This window comes from Bactrocera oleae, chromosome 5 (assembly GCF_042242935.1).
Source record: "Bactrocera oleae isolate idBacOlea1 chromosome 5, idBacOlea1, whole genome shotgun sequence".
Classification (NCBI taxonomy): Eukaryota; Metazoa; Arthropoda; class Insecta; order Diptera; family Tephritidae; genus Bactrocera; species Bactrocera oleae.
In genome coordinates, this window is record NC_091539.1 from 27,784,055 (window position 1) to 27,804,607 (window position 20,553).

Sequence of the window (20,553 nt, forward strand, 5' to 3'; positions counted from 1 at the left end):
TATATACATTTAAATTAGATAGATAGATTGTAATAATGTCAATTAAACGTTAAATTTTGTTATCCCAGTGTTAGGTTTAATTTCCAAATTCCAGAATTTGTTTTTAGTTCACATGAAGCATTTATCCGCCACTCTTCACTTCGCTGTCAACTCAAGTACAGCTAATCTAACCTCACAAATCTGTTGCCGAATTTGCATAACCAACGAAAACCGCCTGTTTAATGCAATCAGATGCATATATTCATATGAATGTTATTTGCGGTGTGTTTTTAATGTATGTACGAGCGCGTGAAATTAAATTAGCCACCTTTAACTGATAAAATCCTTCCCCTATGCCCATAATTACATACATATACATATGTATGTATGAAGTACATATACTTATATGGACTTACATTTCACATTTTCATGTTTTGTGTGCTTACAAATGTATGTTTCAGTAAGTGTTTGTTCGCATATACATATAATAGTGCATTCCACATTCATGTTTGTTTATTTATGTACTATTTGCTGTAAATGTTTGTCCACCTGATCTGCAGTCAATCAAATATTGTAGATTTACTGTTGAGCGATACATATAAAATCAATTGGGGCAACTTGTATGTATGTATGTATCTACTTGTGTACATTCACACTCATACTTGCCTTCACAGCCTTCACAATAGATACGCATTTGCAACCGCCTATATTTGCATTCATATGAACACTCAGAGAAAAAAACCTACGCAGTCGAAAATTTTCTAATATTCCATTTTTAAACTGATATTCGCTCAAAATACGCTATTTGTCTGATTTGACTTTTTTATTATATGACTACATTGGTTTACCGTTGTTCCTGAAACCGTTAGTTTCTGCACGTGTTTATTTAAGTACTTGCGGTAATTTCTTTCGAGTCAGTACTGATCGCTTTCAACATGCTGGAAAAATCAATTCAATAATTTACGAAACTATTGGGGTACAAATAACTACACGTTCTATGCAAACTGTCTTGAATAATCTTGGATTACGAGCGCGACGTCCAGCCAAAAAGCCACTTCTCATTACCCGAATGAACACAAAACCCTGACTGCATCAGACTGGGGAAATGTTATTTTTCCCGATGAATCCAAATTTAATTTGTTTGGACCCGACGGAAATGTCAAGTTTGGTGTTGGGCGCATACAATTATTGAAATAGATTTTTCAATAATTCATTACAAAAACTTACAGGTTACAAACCTAGAAGATTTTAATCGAATTGAGTCTCTCACGTGGTCAGGAATCAATCCAATTGAGAACTGCTGGCATTACAAGGGCAAAAGGATAAAAGAAAAGCGTCCAAAAAGTCTAAGAAATGGAAAAAAAATAAATAAGCTGTCTGGAATGAAGAAATTAATAAAAATTATCTTCAGCGCCTGTTTAAATCTAAGCCTAAACGAATAGACGAGGTTATTTATTTTGCTTAGTTATGTATTCCATTTTTAAATAGAAAACATATAAAACTTAAAATATGTAAATATCTTTTTATACTCTCGCAACCTGTTGCTACAGAGTATAATAGTTTTGTTCACCTAACGGTTGTTTGTATCACCTAAAACTAATCGAGTTAGATATAGGGTTATATATATATATAAATGATCAGGATGAAGAGACGAGTTGAAATCCGGGTGACTGTCTGTCCGTCCGTCCGTCCGTCCGTGCAAGCTGTAACTTAAGTAAATATTGAGATATTTTTATGAAACTTGGTAGACATGTTTCTTGGAACCGTGAGACGGTTGGTATTGCAGATGGGCGTAATCGGACCACTGCCACGCCCACAAAACGCCATTAATCAAAAACAAATAACTTGCCATAACTAAGCTCCGCAATAAGATACAAGACTGTTATTTGGTACACAGGATCACATTAAGGAGGGGCATCTGCAGTTAAAACTTTTTTGAAAAGTGGGCGTGGTCCCGCCTCTAATAGGTTTAATCTGCATATCTCCTAAACCGATAATGCTATAATAACAAAATTCCCTAGAAGCAAATGTTTTTAGCACTTCTATTGACGGTGTGAAAATAGTTGAAATCGGGTGGCAACTCCGCCCACTCCCCATATAACGGTACTGTTAAAAACTACTAAAAGCGCGATAAATCAAGCACTAAACACGCCAGAGACATTAAATTTTATCTCTGAGATGGTATAAATTGGCTTTATAGGAACCGCGTTTAAAATTAGTCAGTGGGCGTGGCACAGCCCACTTTTAGGTGAAAACCCATATCTTGAGATCTGCTCAACCGATTTCAACCAAATTCGGTGCATAACGTTCTTTTCATGTTTCTATGTCATAGTGCGAAATCGGACTACAACCACGCTTACTTCCCATGTAACACCATTTTCAATTCCATCTGATTCTTTCACTTTCCACTATGCAAATCAGGTAACAATGATTATATCGGGGTAAAACTTTGCGTGAATAATGCAATTAAAGTATGCCACCTTGCGGCCAAAAATTGTCTAAATCGAACCAAAACTGTTCAAACCCCTAAGTATTAAATATATGGACCCCATTGCCTATAGTTGACCTTCTACCAAAAATATCAGTCAATCCACAAAGAAATCTCAAACGAGTATACCATTTGACTTTGCGAGATATAAAATGTTCGGTTACATCCGAACTTAGCCCTTCCTTACTTGTTTAAAAATTGTTTTATTGTTCATAACAAATTTTAGTTCTGTGGCTGCATTTTTCTCTAAAACAAGTGTTAAACTATAAGTTTATTATATAAAAATGCTTTAAAGTGAATAAAAAGGCTTAACAAAAAAAAAAAAACTGTCTAACTTAAGATACATTTATACAAGTGGTTTATATATTCTATGTTGCTCATACGACGTGGTGTATTATATGAATACAGTACAGTTGATGCATAACTTTAACTGCGTATAACTTTTAATAGAATGTTTTTATGAAAATATCATAGTATTTTACTTTTTTAAGGTTGTAGATTTATTTGCCTTGGATATAAAAAATATGAAATTAATATGAAAGATATCGAAAATTACAATAAAGTAAAATGATTTAGGCACAGTTTAAACATAAAGAGCTTGTTTACGTTTGTTACGCATGCTTGAATGTTTGGGATACATAATAAAATGCTCTTTTCATAATGCTTTTCAGTTTTGGAAACAGAAAATAGTCACATGGTGATATATTCGGCCAATATTTAGGTGGCTGATGAGAGAAATCCGTTTTTTCAACAAAAGCTCACTTTGCACTTTTTTGGTCTTAAACCAACATTCTAGTATTTAAATTGTTGTGTTTTTGTGTTTTAAAATGGCTATAACTTTAACATTTTGCATCTGATTTACATGAGTTAGGTGCGTTTGAATGAAGCTGAATGTATATTTTTGATACTGCAAATCCAATAGATAACGCTCCTGTTGTATGATTTAAATGTATTATTTATGGCAAACACCGTGTTTGTTTGAAATCACTTAAAAACCGATATTTATAGAAATATATATCAATGATTAGGTCCACTGTTCCATTCACAATACATATTTAAGTAAAGTAAGGATGTATGTATATATGTATAAACCTCCAAAAATCGGTCTAATTAATTCCAACTCACATTTCAATTTATAAACCAACCAACTATCGCATTGCCCATTGTATGCTTGCTGCCTGTTTGCTTGTAAACAGTGACAGTTAAAACTTATATAAAATCGAATTCAAATATGTAGTAAACTGAAAATAATTCGAATTGATATTTTCCACTCGTTTCATTAAGGTGTCGCCATCACTGCCGCACAATTCCATATTCTTTGATTACCAAAAACAATCCGATTGGTGAGAGTACTTGCATTTGCATTTGCACCAACAATCACATTTGACAGCAACGGAATCTCGTTTTTCGATGCTTACGTCCAAAGCGAAGTCAGCGAATAAACGACACACACGCGCGCTGGCAAACTACAAGAACCTGTCAGCTAATTTTGCGAAGCTTTCGCTTTTCATAAGCGAACTACTAGTTCATTTCTCATCTGAACTAGTCTCAACAATCTGCGAGTCAGTTGTGGCAACTGCTGACTTCGAAAGACTACCAGTCAGGGTTTGACTAAAAAATTTGAAATGGCTTAGAAAAAAAAAATATTTGCAGTTTAAGTTGGATGTAACATATTATAGTATGTTTGCTCTCTGCTGCAGAAGCTATCAATGTGACTGGTGCAGCTGAAACAGTTACTGGTCGGTTCGAGTTCTCACTGCAGGGTTTGAAGAAATATACATATACATAAGTGTGTATAAGCATCAATATCATAAAACAAAACCATCATAAAATAAAACGAAGAAAAAAACTGAAGAGTGAAGTTGTAATGAATTAAAATAAAACCGAGTAATTAATTACAATTGCGCGGCGTATGCGGTGACGGTGACGGCATTGATTAATTTATGCGCAGAGAGATAAGTGAGGTGCGTGATGGTTGGTGGCAGCTCGATGGACAACTACAATGCACGTTTGGGCAGTTTTATTATTATTTTTTTATGCACGGCAATATCTGTATGTATTAATGTAACAGCATTTTCACGGAAATTGATATATGTACATATGAATTTGCTTACATTCGTGTGCTTGTGTTTACTTTTTTACATATGTAAATATATTTTTTTCTATAATACGTTTAAACAACATTTAATTAACACAATTTTCCATTAATACGAATTATTTACACATGAGCTAATTTTTGTAAATTCATTCGAATAAGCAATTATGCCGATATCAGCACTTAATACTCAACATGCAATCAATTCATTGATAATTGTACAAATGCCAACCAATGCATGATTGATGGCCAATGTACTTATAGGTAGATGGATGAGGAAATATAGGCATATAGGGATGCATGTACATACATATGTTGGTGAAGCTGGTGCATGGTGGTTTGATTTTGGGGTATTGGATGTCAATTGAATTTTTAATGGGGCAACCCTTGCCGAAGCAAGGGTGATAGGATGAATATGTGGAAAATGCAATCCTGCATATTGGCGACTTTTGTAAATATTTGTGCAGGTCACAACTCATTGGTCAAATTAAATATACTCGTATATACATATCTAAGTTTATCAACATTTGCATTTGTTTTCATATATTTTCTTTCTTGGGTTTGAATAATTTTACAATTAGCTTACCATTTTAATTTTTTGTAAAAAAATATAAAATTAATTAAATAACAACCAGTACTTTTTGTGCGAGTAATAAAAAATTATGTTCATAAAAAAAATTTAAAAAATGTTAAAAAAAAATAATTGTTCGTATTACCATAACGTACGTGTGCTTCATATGTATTATGAGATATTTACTTACATGCATTGGTTTTTGCATTTGAATCAGTTTGCAAAAATTATGGGATATAATCGTAAAAAAATATACATACATCTGCATTGGTATGTACATAAGTATTTCATTCATTTATATACAAATCTATAAGTACTCATAAATGATATACGTTAAACAAAAAAAGCAAAACGTTAAACAAGTTAATTGAGTTGTTTTCATTAGAGACCAAATTTAACTACCCGTTAAACACATTTCATGATGACCCAGGTGCCTTTGCGCTCATTCTTCATCCAACTCGTCCCACTCCCAAACATTTATTGTCACTTTAGCATCCTTTCCGCCGCTCATATATTATTAAAAATCAACGCCCTCACAATGAATAAACGGAATCAGCATTTCTCTTAAATGCAATTAAAAATTTCACCCCTTCGCCATCAACACACCACCACAATGACGCGCTGCCGCTTGACGCTTGTCTGCTACTGGTCCACATACTCTTTTCTTTACATTTCATTAAAATAATTGTACATAATTTGCTGCTATCAACGTGAGTATGAAGCAAAAACAAAAATGTTATGAAACTCATAAAAACACGAAGAAGAAATGTAAAAAGAAAAACCTTTCAACACATAACTTCGCATAGTATTGTCAGTTCATTTGTATTTCTCCCTGTTGAATATGAATGAATATGCCAGAGAATATACACTGCCCTATCTATATCTTTTTTGTGTTGGCTTATTAAAATTTAACCACCAAATTAGCAAATTAACTGGCACTTGGGTGAATGCACACACCCGCCAACAAACAAACCTAAAGTGGTTGGATTTTTCTTCTATTTTTGCGTAAGCATTAAGCGAACGGAAGTGAGCCAAAAGTGAGAGTGAGCATGAGAGATCATCGATGGTTGGTTGTACAGTACCGGTGATTATTTACAGTTTCTATGTTTTGGCAAATTGGCAAGATTTATTTTCGCAGAGGGGCGTTGGGTATTCAGTATTTGAAACAAAGATTTGAGAAGATGGGAGAGATAGTGGGCTGAAAAATTCGCAGGCTAACAAAGAAAAAAATGTTCTTTCATTGAATTTTGATTTTATTATTAAATACAATTATAGCGGTTGAATGACCGGTGGTTTTCAATACCATTTTAATACAATTTGTCTTTAACCTCAAAATAAGCCAAAAAGTCCACTCAGATGACTGTCGATTGGACTCCGGTGTGAAGTGATGGGGACATTCTTCATCCATTGTCACATATCGGCGCAAAAATTCGGTTTGTTTACGATTAAACAGCTTCATCAATTTGTTTTTGTTTTTAAAGGATTGTGAGCTCGCCCGGCACCTGGAATGCCGGAAACGAATGATGTTCACCGAGCCAAACTTCGGCTTCAACAGTGTTTTTTTCGCCAAAAAGCAAGGCTTTATTAACACACAAAATGTAAACTAACACAAGTTGCTTCACTCAAAATGCTATATCTCGTAAACTAATAGTTCAACAGCTGTCAAATTTGTACACGTACCATTTGAAGGTTATGGCTGACTAAAAATTATATAGATTTAATACCAGTAATGCCATCTATTCATTAGCCTATACACTTATCTGCCTACCTGTTAAATAATTTTAATTTTTTCTTGTCAATGATTTAATTTTTTTTGAGTGGCAACATGTGATTTCTTACTTGGTTTTGTAAAATAAAAAATTGCGTGCTGAAAAAGGAAAATAGGCGATTGAATGAAATTTAATATATAAAATATACATTCGAGTATATCATATGTCAACAATTATTGTATGTTTGTTGGAGCAAAATATAAATAAAATATAATAAAATTAAAGTTTGCACTGGTTTCTTAAAATAGGGTATAGTAAAATGTTTTAAAACAAGAAAAAACGTTAACTTCGGTTGCTCGAAGCTAACTTCATAAATACAAAAGATTCCTTACATAAACTTGATTAGTAGCAAACCTATAAAAAGTTAAGTGTTCTTGACGTTTCTATAAAGCTTGAAATTCACATAATTTTTGGTCTTTTGCCTATTTTGTGTGTTCTCGTATATTTAATTATAAGTCGAAAAGCAATTCCATTTAATCCGTCTAATATTCAAACAAGAAAAGCCTTAAAATCCCTAAAGGGCAGTCAGTATTGTTAAAAAAATCTCTTTGCTTTCCATTTAAGAGAAGCTGTCTAGAAGAGTACGAATATTTATGTTTCTTTCATATCGTTAATTGGAAGAAAAATATTTCAAACAGTCATGTTTGTATAGAATTAAATTAATGAGTACAAATAAAATTCATGAAAAATATAATTGATATCGTTAATCTGTAAATTACAAATATACAAAAATGGTGCAATTGAACTGAATTTGCGATTTCAGTGTGGCAATGAACGAAGGGGCGACGTGCTAATTAAAGTGGATGCAGAATGGATTACAGATGAGCAATACTTTGCTCTAGCCTTGCGGCGAGTCTAACGCATTAATTACTTCTAATTCACAGAAAAAATCGTAGATGTATTGGGTGTATGCATTAATTCGTGCGGTATTTTTACGAAAATTAAGACTTTATTGTGAAAGAATTGTTATACATTTAATGTTCAAAGTATTGCCCATCGGAAGCTATGATGTTTGCCCATCTTTCTGGCAGTTTGTGGATCCCATCCCAAAAGAACTTCTCCGGCTTGGAGGTCAAGAAAGAATCAATCCAATTTCTGATACCCTGTTCTGAAGAAAAGCGTACTCCGGTGAGGGCATTCTGCATTGATCTGAACAAGTGGTAATCGGAAGGTGCTATGTCTGGGCTATAAGGCGGGTGAGGTAGAACTTCCCACCCATAGTTTTCCAAATAGTTTTTAACTGGCCTTGCAACATTTGGCCGAGCGTTGTCATGATGAAAAATTATTGATTCGTGTCTGGTCACATATTCTGGTCGTTTTTCCGCGATGGCCTTTTTCAAACGAATCAATTGTTTTCGGTAGAGGTCCCCATTGATCGTCTGACCCGATTTCAATAGCTCATAATAGAGCACACCCTTGTGGTCCCACCAAATACATAGCATAACCTTAGCAGCATGGATATTCGGCTTTGCCGTGGATGTTGATGGTTGGCCGGGCTTCACATACGATTTCTTGCGCTTTGGGTTATCATAATGAATCCATTTTTCATCGCCAGTGACAATCCGATGCAAAAACGACTTCTTTTGGTGGCGTTGAAGCAACATTTCCGACATGCAGAATCGACGTTCGACGTCTCTTGGCTTTAATTCATAAGGCACCCAATTTCCAAGCTTCTGGATGAATCCTAATGATTTTAATCGTCTGGAAACGGTTACTTGATCAACTCCTAATACTTTTGCAAGTTCTTCTTGCGTCTGGCATGCATCTGCGTCGAGCAATGTCTCCAATTCTTCGTCTTGAAGTTTGTTTGGCTGTCCGGGTCGTTCTCCGTCGTCTAAGTCGAAATTGCCACTTTTAAACCGTGCAAACCACTTTTGGCACGTTCGTTCGGCTAAAGCATGGTCACCATAAACGTCCAGTAAAATACGGTGGCTTTCGGCATCACTTTTCTTCATGTTAAAATAATATCTGGTACAAATTTCGACATTTTCAAATGAATGAAACAAACTGTTGTTCACGCTCAAACAATTTATATCTACTGAAAACGACGCGAAATGGCAGTACCTTTGAAATGAATATAGCCACAGATGAATACGACGCGAAATAATGCTAGTAGAGCCCTCTCTTAGAAAACCGCACGAATATATATGATAAATCGTATAATAGGAAACTTTACGTTCACAAGTCTTCATGTCTACTTCCTTTGGTTTTTTGGTACCTTTGCATAACTGTTTTTACCAACTCAGGTCGGTGAGGCTGGTTTTGCGGATCACCTTTTTTCTGCTCTTATATATTATTGCTAATTAATCGAATGAAGGTAGTGAGCATGCAATTAATTAACAGAACATTTTTTATTTCTTCGCTTGTTTGCGCTGCTCATATAAGTTTCTTTTGTTTTCATTTCGCAATAAATGCGACCATTCGAGTTGTTCCATTATTTGCTCTTTTTTCGTATATAGGCGTATAATTTATTAATACTGCAGTGAAATATTTAATTAATTGTGTATTTCATACTTCTTACAACAATTATTTATATTAATTATAATTTACTTTTGAAGTCCTTATGTGCTTATAAGTCACGTCATAATTTTCAGTTTAATTTTTTTTGGAGTTGACAACAAAAATATTGAACCAATTACGAAATTGAGGTCTATAGATTGATATGTCACTGTAATACTAGATTTAGAATTGTTAATAAGATGGGTTGATGTCGATATGTACTCTTGTTTTTACAATAAGGGAAAGCATTGAAGAGTCGCTAATACAAAACAACCGAAATATAGTCTTAAAATATATCAACTTTTGTTATTTCAGACTCACATTTAATTTTTTTTGTATTCACATGTTTTTTTTATTTTTTTGTTATTAATAACTGTTAATTCTCTTTATGCAGATAAATTGGCTATATGCTTCGTTTGCAAGGCAGAGGCTTGTCCTCGTACACGTCCTCTTAAGAAGGGTCGCGGCCAACAGTACGGCATTCCAGATGATACAATACCGGTGGGAGCGCGAGTCTGTAACTCGTGTCAATGTAAATCGGTACGTAATCGTTATACCAATTGCCCCATTCCGACGTGTCCGAACCCGAAAGATCGCGCTAAACGTCTACACAACATTCCGGCACGTTTGTTTGAACTGGCGTCCGATATACAAGATCCCATCTTTCAAGAGTTTCAAATACCACCGCAGGCAACACGTTGTTGTTCGGCTTGTCTAATGCGTATACGGCGTAAATTGGATCTTGATCCGCAAATAAACCTTACAGACGAAGATCGTCGAATGGATGGTGATGAATCTGATGTAAGTACTTCGTCGTGCGATGAACGAGAAGTTGGTGGAAGTGATACTGCTTCTGTGGAGAGCCCAGAGTCACAGCGACATAACTCAATGACAAAGGATGTGCAAAAGCTCCAGACGCCGATTACAGCTAGTGTTTCCACTAATGCAGCGGACACTACAACGGTGACTATGACATCTGCTGGAGTTAAAGCCGATGAACGTTTGCTACCACCACTGGGACAAGCGCCAAAAAAGCAAAAGACATCCGAGGAATATGATTCGTCAGCTACTGAGACTGCAGACGAGGAAAACGAAAATTCGCCAGCGAACCGTCAAAGTCCCAAAGTTATATTAAACAGTAGTGGGTTGGGTAGTCAAGGCAACGTTGGACTCGCACCACCAATAGCAAATGCCCAACAAATTCACGCTGTTCAACTGAATGGACCACCACAGCCGGCCATGGGAATGCCTCCACGCGAACAAACTGGTGCGAATGTGCAAGATGTTTTATATTCAGTAATTGAGCTGTCGCTTAAGACCAAGGGTCCGCCGCCAGTGAAAATGCCCTCACAAATGCCGAATGCGGCGCCTATGCATAGCGTGAAACCGATCATGGAACCCATACGCAGTCGGGGAGATCTTAGTAATAACAATAATAATAATTCTAATAACGATGTTACAATAGTTGGTGAATTCCGTAATGAGGGAGCTATAGTAAAGCAGCAAGCTCATGGGCAACCAATAGGTTTGAATGCACGTCAATCAAATGCATCGGTTCCAAATACTGGGCAAGGTCCACCAAGTAGCCAAGGCCCGCCTGGTGCTATTGTGCACCCCGAAAATTTAGCAACAATATCTGTTGTGAACTCTCATTTATCTCACCAACATCTTCCCCCACATGGCATGTTACATCAACATGAAATCAAGGCGACTATAACACCCGTGGTGAAATCTGGAAAGACGCTATCCTCAACACAGCAGCCACCAGATGTAATTCGATATGGAATGTCTAGCGTTGGTGCTCAACAACTTCGGAACAACGAACCAGAACCTCAGACTCTTGACCTTTCAATAAAGAAACCTGCTCGAGATGGTCCCTCACCGCATTCATCCAACAGCGGTACGAGTTCGTTGAGCACGGATAATGGGCCCCGCCATCAACCACCACCAGGTGCTGTTAAACATGTCGGCAACGCTGCATCCATATATCGTGGTCCAGATCTAGGCCCTTCAAACCCAACGTATTTATATCATCCACATCCGGCAACAGTAGGTAAAGGAGCACATGGTTCCGTCTACATGCCTCAAGTACCTGGTCCCATAATACAAGGTGTCGTGAGTGCACGATCTCAAGCGAGCGGCGGACAACCGCCACCGCAACAGCCGCCTCTGTCCACGCACCAGACCCACATGCAGTTACAACCGGGAGTAGTAAGTAATAGTAGCAAAGGGGGTGGTAAAATAGCGCCGAAATTAAGTCCGCAGCTGATACATGGACCATCTTCCCACACTACATCAGCATCACCATCACAACTACAGCAACAACAACAAATAATGGTTGGTCCGAAAGGCTCCATTACACATGGTACGCCAGTTAATAATGCCCAACAAATTATCGTACATCCATCGCCTGCGACACTGAGCCCTAAGTTTGAGAGTATATTGAGGCAGACTCCTCCTTCTGGTGTTGATGCAAACAATAAAATTGGCTCCATAACCCAGGGCACACCTATTCACTTGCCTTCACACCACATGGAGAGCAAACGTTCATACGAATATTATAAAACGTCGCAGCGCCAAAGTCCAGCACAACAGCAGCAAATTCCAGTGGTTGGTCATCCCGGTGTGTTGCCACCTCCGCAACAGTCATCGCCACAAGCACCGCAGCCGCAGGGCTATGGTGGCAGTTCGCCTTATGCACGTTCACCATATTCCGTTGACCAGTCGTCAGTACTGAGCACACGTCAGATAGTGTTGCATGACTATATAACGTCACAGCAAATGCAAGGTCAACAGCGTAACGTATCCCGTGGCAGCAGTAACAGTGCCGGTGGAGGAGGCGGTGGGTCGGACAAAGAGTCTCCATCGCCTCGTAATAGTGTTAGTGGACCAGCCAGCGCACTGGTATTCTACGACAAGGACCGTGGAAGAACTGAGTATTCGAGTCGTGCCTCGCCTGCTGAACATGTGAACAGGTAAGAAAGAGTATAAAATTTAATTTTAAATAAACAACAAATATTTAATGTTTGACATATTATTAAGCTTTATTAAGATGAATAGACATATTTGTATTTACCTATGTTTCTAACTTACAGTACTCCCAGCCCTCATCGCACACCACCTCCCCCACGACAAGGGGTAATACAACGCCATAATACTGGCTCAAAGCCGCCATCACCTGCAACAATGCCTCAAAATCGTTTACATGTGATGCCACATAACTATCCGCCAGGTCAGTACTTACTTCAGGCGCTTTCCATTCTTAACAAACATTCAATGAATGTGTTTCCCTGTCATTCTTTAGCTGGTCATGATGCGTTCTCCTCGTTCGTGGATGTTGCCGTACAGCAGCCACAACTACCAGTGCCATCGCAACAGAAGGAAGAGAAACAACTGCGACATGAAGCGCCACAGCCACCATCGCATCAACAACATTCTTCTCCGAACCAACCGCCTCCCACTCAACAGGAAATTCGCTACCAAATGATGCAGTTAAACTATCATCAGCAGCAACGCGCAGCGGCTGCGGCAGTAGCTGCTCAACAACATCACCAATATCGCCAACAGCAGGCTGCGGCGAGCGTTGCAGCTAATGCTGATCTCCAGCGTCGAATGCATGCTATCGAGCGGGATCGTGATTTACAGCAGAAGCGCGACCGAGAGCGTGAAAAAGAGCGTGAACAGAGAGAACGTGAGAGAGAACGCGACCGTGATCGTGAACGAGAACGGGAACGCATGGCGGAATGCATTGCTGCGAACGAGCGTGATGCAGCTGGTCGACGCATGACAGAGCGCATGAGTGCAGTTGCAGCGGCCCAGCATTATATGCGAGGGGGACCCGAAACTGGACCACCGCGTGCTATACCCGATCGAGAAAGAGATATGTAAGTGAATGCAATAAGCCGCAAACGGAAACTATAAAGCATAATACAAAATAGCACATAGTACATTAAACTGATTGAATTTTTAATATTCATTCAAACATCACTAACTCACGAAGGATGTTGCAATAATTGCCAACTAGGTATTTAAATATTGATACAGATCAATATCAGCTAAAAGTTACTATTCAGACTCAAAGAACCCTAAACAAATAATCAATAAATATGGGTCAGCTAGTTAATATTAATTTCAAAATTTTGTTTTATAAAATTAAAGCCAGTATAAAAAGAATTGTGTTAGTTTGATGTGTGTTGGTTGTTGGATGGTTTTTTCTTGTATAAGAAAGGTGCTGAAAGGACAGTACTTTTTTTATACCCATTTGGATCGTTTCGATTGCGTTGACTCGACTGATATTGGAAAATTACTTTAAATGGTAATTAAATTGCTAAATTAAAGATTTGTTGTCGGAAATTCAGTGATAGTTGAATAGCTTTTGCGTGGTCGCAATATTCCAAACAATTTCATCTAGTTGCATACATATAATGTGCTTTATCTCATTCTCACAAGTGTTTGTACATACTTATACATATATAATGCATTCGAAGGGCTTCCTAGTTTCGAGGGATTTGTTTTAGTACGTATTCATGTTAATTGCGCTGCCAAACAGAAGTGTTCATACATATTTATGCGAGATAATTAAATACATAGCAATTAATTATTAATACATATATATTTCGCATTAAGACTAGCTCATATTGTTCTTATGACTCTTTCTTTTTCTCTTTCCATACTTATTAATATGTATCATCACCGAAATGTTTCTCTCATTCATCAACTGCTAACCATCAAAATGCATGGTTCATTCATCGTTGACCGCATGACCACATGACCGTCTCGACCATACGATGGCATCCTCATCTGTGTGTTTGTGTTCATGTTTGTATTTTTATTAACTCGCAGCTATCATAGGACAACACAGGACAGTACATTGTCAGCGCAGGTACTAATTGATGCAATCATAAAGCAATCGATCATACAGGGCAGCTCGGAACCGAATCCAGCCAATATGAACCGACCATCATATGTGAGTACATTGTTATCTATAAATTGAAATATGGTTTGAATGTTTTTAATGTAAATATATATTTTACAGTATAACTCGCGTGAATTGCCTCCCTCAGTACGACAACATCCTGGTGCCGCCTCACTGGCCGCAGCCGAGAATAATGGCAAGGCGAACTCGCCGAGTGTCATCAACATCGACTTGGACAGCGATCGTGCCAGCAGTAGTAGTAATCAACATGAATCGCCAAGTTCTAGTGTAGTGAATTCGCGTGGTAGTAGTGTTTCTCATATAAACCGTGGGGGTCTTCAGAATAGTGGACCCCCTGGTGGTTTATCTACTCAGCAAGGCGTTTCATTACTGCCCCCAACATCCCAAGCACAGGTACAGGCACAAAAGCAGCCGCAAATACTGAAGACGAATATCACCTTCGGCGAGTTGGCGGATTCAATTATAGCGAATGATTATTGTCCGAACCCGATGCAGTTACGACCACATGTCAGCTATATGCCCTACCTGCAGGAGCAGCAGCCGATGGTGATGACTGAACATTGGACAAAATATAATAGACGAATGCAACAGAAGGATGTAGAAGCGGCCGCTGTGGCCGCGGTTACTGAACGAAATAAGGCAGCTGCCACACAAAACAACAGTAGCGGGGTTACGGTTAGCACCAGTGGCGCCTCGGGCCATCAAGGTAATAGCGGTGTATCGGCGCCTGGCAGTGGCCGTTCCAATACACCGGCTGATGAGCGCAACATTATTCGAATGCAGCAAACGGTGAGTCCGCGGAAATATGATCTGATGATGCAGCCACCACATGATCAGAATGTAGCTGCAGTTGCTGCCAGTCATTATTACCACCCGCATGGTCCAACACCGCCGTCTAGCGTCGCACCATCTATGAGTATGCATGCACGTAGCAGTAGCGCGGGTAACGGTGGTTCGTCGTCGATATCTTCACCTCATGATCAACGTATGACAGGTGGCAATAGTGGTAGTGGAAGTGGTGTTGGTATTATACCATCTAGCGGTTCAGTGACACAAAACCATCCATTCGACACAATGAAGTATGTGAAAAATCGCATTGTGGAAGTGATGCGCACCGAGGATGAAGAAATGCAGCATCAGCATGCGCACAACGATCTTCGCGGAGGCAAGGACCTGCACGATGGAACAGTTGGTAACACAATGCGCAAAACACCCAATCAGTACGATGATGGGCGCGATAATAGACGAGTGTCGGCAGTATCTTCCAGTGGTAATAGTGGTGGTAGCAGCAACAACGATGCACATCACAGCATAGTATCTTCACAACCGCCACCATTAGGTGCATATCAGCCTCAACCGCCGGTCACAACATTTGCCACAACGACGTACGCATATCCGTATAGCGCGCTTAATGTTCCGAGTTCAGTAGCAGGTTTAGCACCTTCTTCACAAATGACAACATCGCAATTATCATCGTTGGGACATCAGGCACCAACATCACACATTGGCAAACAGCCATCCAGTCATTCGATGAGTATCACTGGCAGTGGGGGTGTTGCCATGACAGTTTCTGGTGGCGTCTCAGCATCAGGAGGGGCGACCGCAGTCGAACCGAAGCCGCTATTGTCGGCGCAATATGAAGCACTCAGCGACGAAGATTAGTTGTGACTGCAGGCGTCTGGACGAACGCCACAACAACAACCGATACAGAAACATCAGCAGCAGCAACAACAGCCTGCTCCACAAATTTGGCATTGTGAGAGTGAACGCATTCGGCAGCAGCAACAACACTTGCAACAACAAAAACTACAGCAACAGCAGCAACATTACCAGTTGCAAAATAATCGCAATTACAACAACAGCAATTGCAATAATAATAGCAGCAACAACAATCACTATTACTAAAAGAAAAACTGACTGAGTGAGAGTGTGCAAGAGACATATTAAGAGAAAAACAACCATAGATATGCAACAAGGATTTTGCCGTCTGCCCAAGTCCATGCTTCATTGTCATCAAACTTAAATTTGCATTAAAAAACTAAGCGCCGTAACTGATGTATTACCAGTTGTCATGGCATAATTCAAATTAATAGTCCAGTAATCGCCTGCGGAAAAAAATCTGAAATTGTAGATATAAATAGCCTTTACCAGTACATATTTTAATTGTAGACAGACGGTTAATGGGTAACAGTAATTGTAATAGTTTAACAGTTTCAGGCAGTTATAACTTCGAAGAATAAGAACTAAAATAGAAAGCAAATATTTTTGTTTGAAATTTTTCAACATAAAATTAATAGTCAAGTTATATTTTAATTTCAAGCGAGTACTTATGCACTAAGCACCAAATTTTCAAGAACTAACAAACATTGTTTTATAAAACAGGGCAGTTAAATAAAATAAATTTATATACCGCAGCATTCTCAGATACACTCATGAACTTTAATATATTAACCTATATATGCCTGGACTTTTAACAAACCAAATTCACTAAACTATATAAAAATTTATAAGTGTGAAAATTAAATTAAACTCGTAAAAACTTTATAAATATATTGATTAAAAGGGAGCTGGTTAAATGCACATGAGTATTCCATACATTTCCATACAGACCTTCACAATCATTAAATGACGCAACTTTGATATATTCAATTAATTGGATTTTTATTATTTTAGTTTATTTTAGCTGAGTAGCTTTGAAACTACTCAATCTTGCTATAGATAGAACATACTTTTAAAAGCAGCATTAAAATTTTTTCGCAGTTTTGACAGAAATATGAACAAATAAACTGTTTTTCGGTTCAAATACACATAAGTTCGCTGTTAACAAAAATCATTTCTTGCGAAGTATGTTTTCGTGTTTTGTAATTTTTCTTTGGCCAGCTCATATAAATCTGGAATCCTCTGAAAAATGCTTAACGTTACAGAAAACGGCAAATTGAAATGCAATAATACAATCAACGCTCTAAATTCACCACATAATAACTGGCAAGCTAAAGCGAGCAATGAAAACACAAAATACATCTCAGTTTTGATGGTAACGATGTTTAAAAACAAGGCATAATTTTTGGCACTCTAAACTCTTTTTATGTTGACGATTTTTTGCTTGTTTTCGAAAAAAATTAATTGTGATCTATCATGAAATAAAGGGTCGAATTACAATTTGTAAGACTCATTAGATAAAAGGCAAGAATCAATCATTAAATAGCTTCAGCTCAAAATTAATATACATTTGGTTTATTAACATCTTCAGTCAAGACTAATTTGTGCTATTTTCGACATTACATTGACAGTACATGAGATGAAAAATATATATATAAAAACGCTAAGACTTATGCAACAAAACAAACAAATAGAGTAAAGAAATATAAAAATAAAATGCAAAAATTGATGATTTAATAAAAAGAAAGAGTTACAGTTATAAGCAACATTTAAGATTAAAGTATAACTAACTTATTTATTTAAATGAGAGCAAATGGTTTTGAGTAAAAGCACCTTGCTGTGGAGCGCGGAAAAGAGTTAAAAATATATACTTATATATAATATATATAAACCATTTAAGCTTTTCTATTCTACAATATATTTAAATAAAAGTAAAATTATACAAATGTAAATCTAATTTAAATTATGTAAACATGAAATTGAAGATATATATTTGTATATATAAATTTATAAAAAAATAATAATGAGAGACGACGAAACGCTTAAGTTTTTGCTATTCATACAAAACAAAAAAGAAGAAAACCCAAATACAATAAATAATTATATTTAAAATTTACATATATACTACTTAGTTAAAGAAAATATAATGAATGTTGCATAAAGCATGATTGTAAAGAATCCCAAAATTTTAAGTAAGGTTGGAAACGAGGAGTAAAGAATTTATGAATCAAATTATTAGTCAGGATATAGTGAGAGAGGGAAAAAGCTGTGAAAGTTGAAAATTTGGACTCATATATTTAATTTACGGCTTGTTGGCTTGGAGGAGCTAATAAACCAAAAGCGAAATGGGCAAATTAGTTGGAGGAGGGAGGAAATTGTGAATATAAATGTAACTGTTATCTTGTAATTCAGAAAAATTAGTTTCCAGCAGGACAGCATAAAACGTAGCCAACCACATTAGGGTATGGAAAAATATGGAAAAAAGTTTGAGGAATATAAAAATAAAATGAAAGTAAAAACTTTTGTGACTAAATTATATTAAGCTTGTAATTATGTCTTAAGTAGTAAGCTTACGGAAACATGCTGAATATAATACAAGTTTAGAAGCGTGTGAAAGAAAATAAAAAAATAACAAATGAATGTGAAGGATAAAAACATACATTAAATTCAAAATTGGTAAAATTATAAATAATAATTATAAAATGATGTATGGTTATTATAAACACAGTAAAGTAAAGGTATATACATATTATTAACAAATAAAAAACCATGAATGAAATGTGTAACAAAAATCATATGGGTCAAATATAAAAAAATGAACACAATTAATAAAATCTAAAAACATATAATACTTACAAAAATTAAAAAATACACACCCTTCTTACACAAAAATCACCAATTTCAAAAAAGGCAAAACAAAATTAGCCACTAGTTATTTAGTTTATAAACGAAAGCACTATAAAAATCATAACTGGCATAGAATGTTAGCATTACAAGTACACATTCTTCAATATAAATACCCCAGGCCCGCCCATACCACATCTCATGTAATAATTAAAACAAGTATGTAAAGAATCTATAAGTAAAATGGTGTGAACTGAAAATTTTGAAAAATGTTAAATTTTTACGCTAATATAATTACTTTAGTATAATTAGTTTTCTTTAACTTTATTTGTCTTAGTTTGATGCAAGTTGCAATAACTCAAGCTAATGACTTATTAAAAAAGTGATTAATTTAATAATGTGTAAAATGAAAAAAGAATTAAAGTTTTTTTTTTTTTTTTTTAAATCAATTTATTGCTGCCAATGGGGGATTGTAAGAGATTACAGAGTCATATGTTAGGTGAGCACTAAAATAAATATTTTTATTTCTTTTTTAATCAATATATTTTCCATGAAAGTGAATTATATATTATCTATTGCATTTCTTACATCAAATTGCAATTTTCTTTTAAATTATTCATTATTAAATTTTCATCCGTTAATTCAAAGTTATCAAGGCATGGAATATTTTTTTTGTGTCTTTAAGGTTTTACATTATATATAAAATACATATGTATAAATATGACATGTATGTATGTATGTAAGTATATGGATGAAGTATAGTATATAATTGCAACAGAATACTTGCGTTGAATTGTGTTTTCTTTATTTTTTGTACTAATTACAAACATATTTAATAACAAATACAAATGTCTAAATATTTTAATTATTATGTAAAATTATATATTAAATGTTAAAATGATCTTAAATGTGAAACCTATATTAAACATAATTAATTCACTATGATTATTTTTATAATTTATTTTAAATCGATTTAATTTAGTTAGCAATTGTGTGAATTATTAAAGAATTAAATTTTTAATTATTAATTATAATTATCATTTTGCTTTTTTGTTATAATTAATTAAAAACAACAAAACAAATGTGTGACAAAAAATAAAACAATGAAATGATGATTTTTAATGCTAAAATAAAAAAATAAATAAATGAACATATTGAAAATAAATACAAAGCACGGTGTTATATTAAGTTTTTTTTCTACTTAACATTTACAATACATATTTTTCTAATTCTGTTGTTTTTTTTTTGTGTACTTTTCACACTTGAGGGTAATGTTTAAAAATGTGTAATTTGAGTCCTTACATTTAATGGAGAATATTATTGTTTGTGCATATGTTTACCGTTGTTAGGATGTCCTGCATTTAAATCAGCGCCAGTAATTAAAACTTTGATTAATATAAAAAGGAACGCTTGATATATAATTTAAAAATAGTGGTTCTGCAATCGATTTTCAATTTTGAAATCTGAGCAGTCTGTAGTGATAAATATTTCCAAAACTTTTAAATTACATTTCATCATGTAATGATGGGATGCCTTTTTAGTTAAATGTAAAAAAGAGACACCCACTATATCAACTGAATAATTAAAAATTATTTATTTAAAAATTTAATGTTATCAGAAAAACTGTTGAGTGTTGTGTAAGGAGTATACCAAGTTTTCATACATACATACATCCATACATACGAAAATTTGTTTTCTGGCAATATTTTCATA

The 20,553-nt window shown here is 35.8% G+C and overlaps 1 protein-coding gene across 4 annotated transcripts in view; it reads left to right on the plus strand.

Moving 5' to 3' along the window:
- Positions 1 to 20,011, plus strand: part of Smr (nuclear receptor corepressor smrter) — a 204,476-nt gene extending 184,465 nt beyond the window's left edge. For 3 of the 4 annotated variants that reach the window (XM_036376660.2, XM_036376661.2, XM_036376659.2), the window contains 5 exons: positions 9,796 to 12,376; positions 12,497 to 12,633; positions 12,706 to 13,285; positions 14,244 to 14,367; positions 14,437 to 20,011. In XM_036376660.2, coding sequence (XP_036232553.2) covers positions 9,796 to 12,376; positions 12,497 to 12,633; positions 12,706 to 13,285; positions 14,244 to 14,367; positions 14,437 to 15,999 — 4,985 coding nt within the window. In that variant the 3' untranslated portion in view covers positions 16,000 to 20,011. The remainder of the gene's footprint in view (positions 1 to 9,795; positions 12,377 to 12,496; positions 12,634 to 12,705; positions 13,286 to 14,243; positions 14,368 to 14,436) is intronic. The other variant, XM_070110596.1, reaches the window with a different exon arrangement.
- The last annotated feature ends 542 nt before the right edge of the window (positions 20,012 to 20,553 follow it).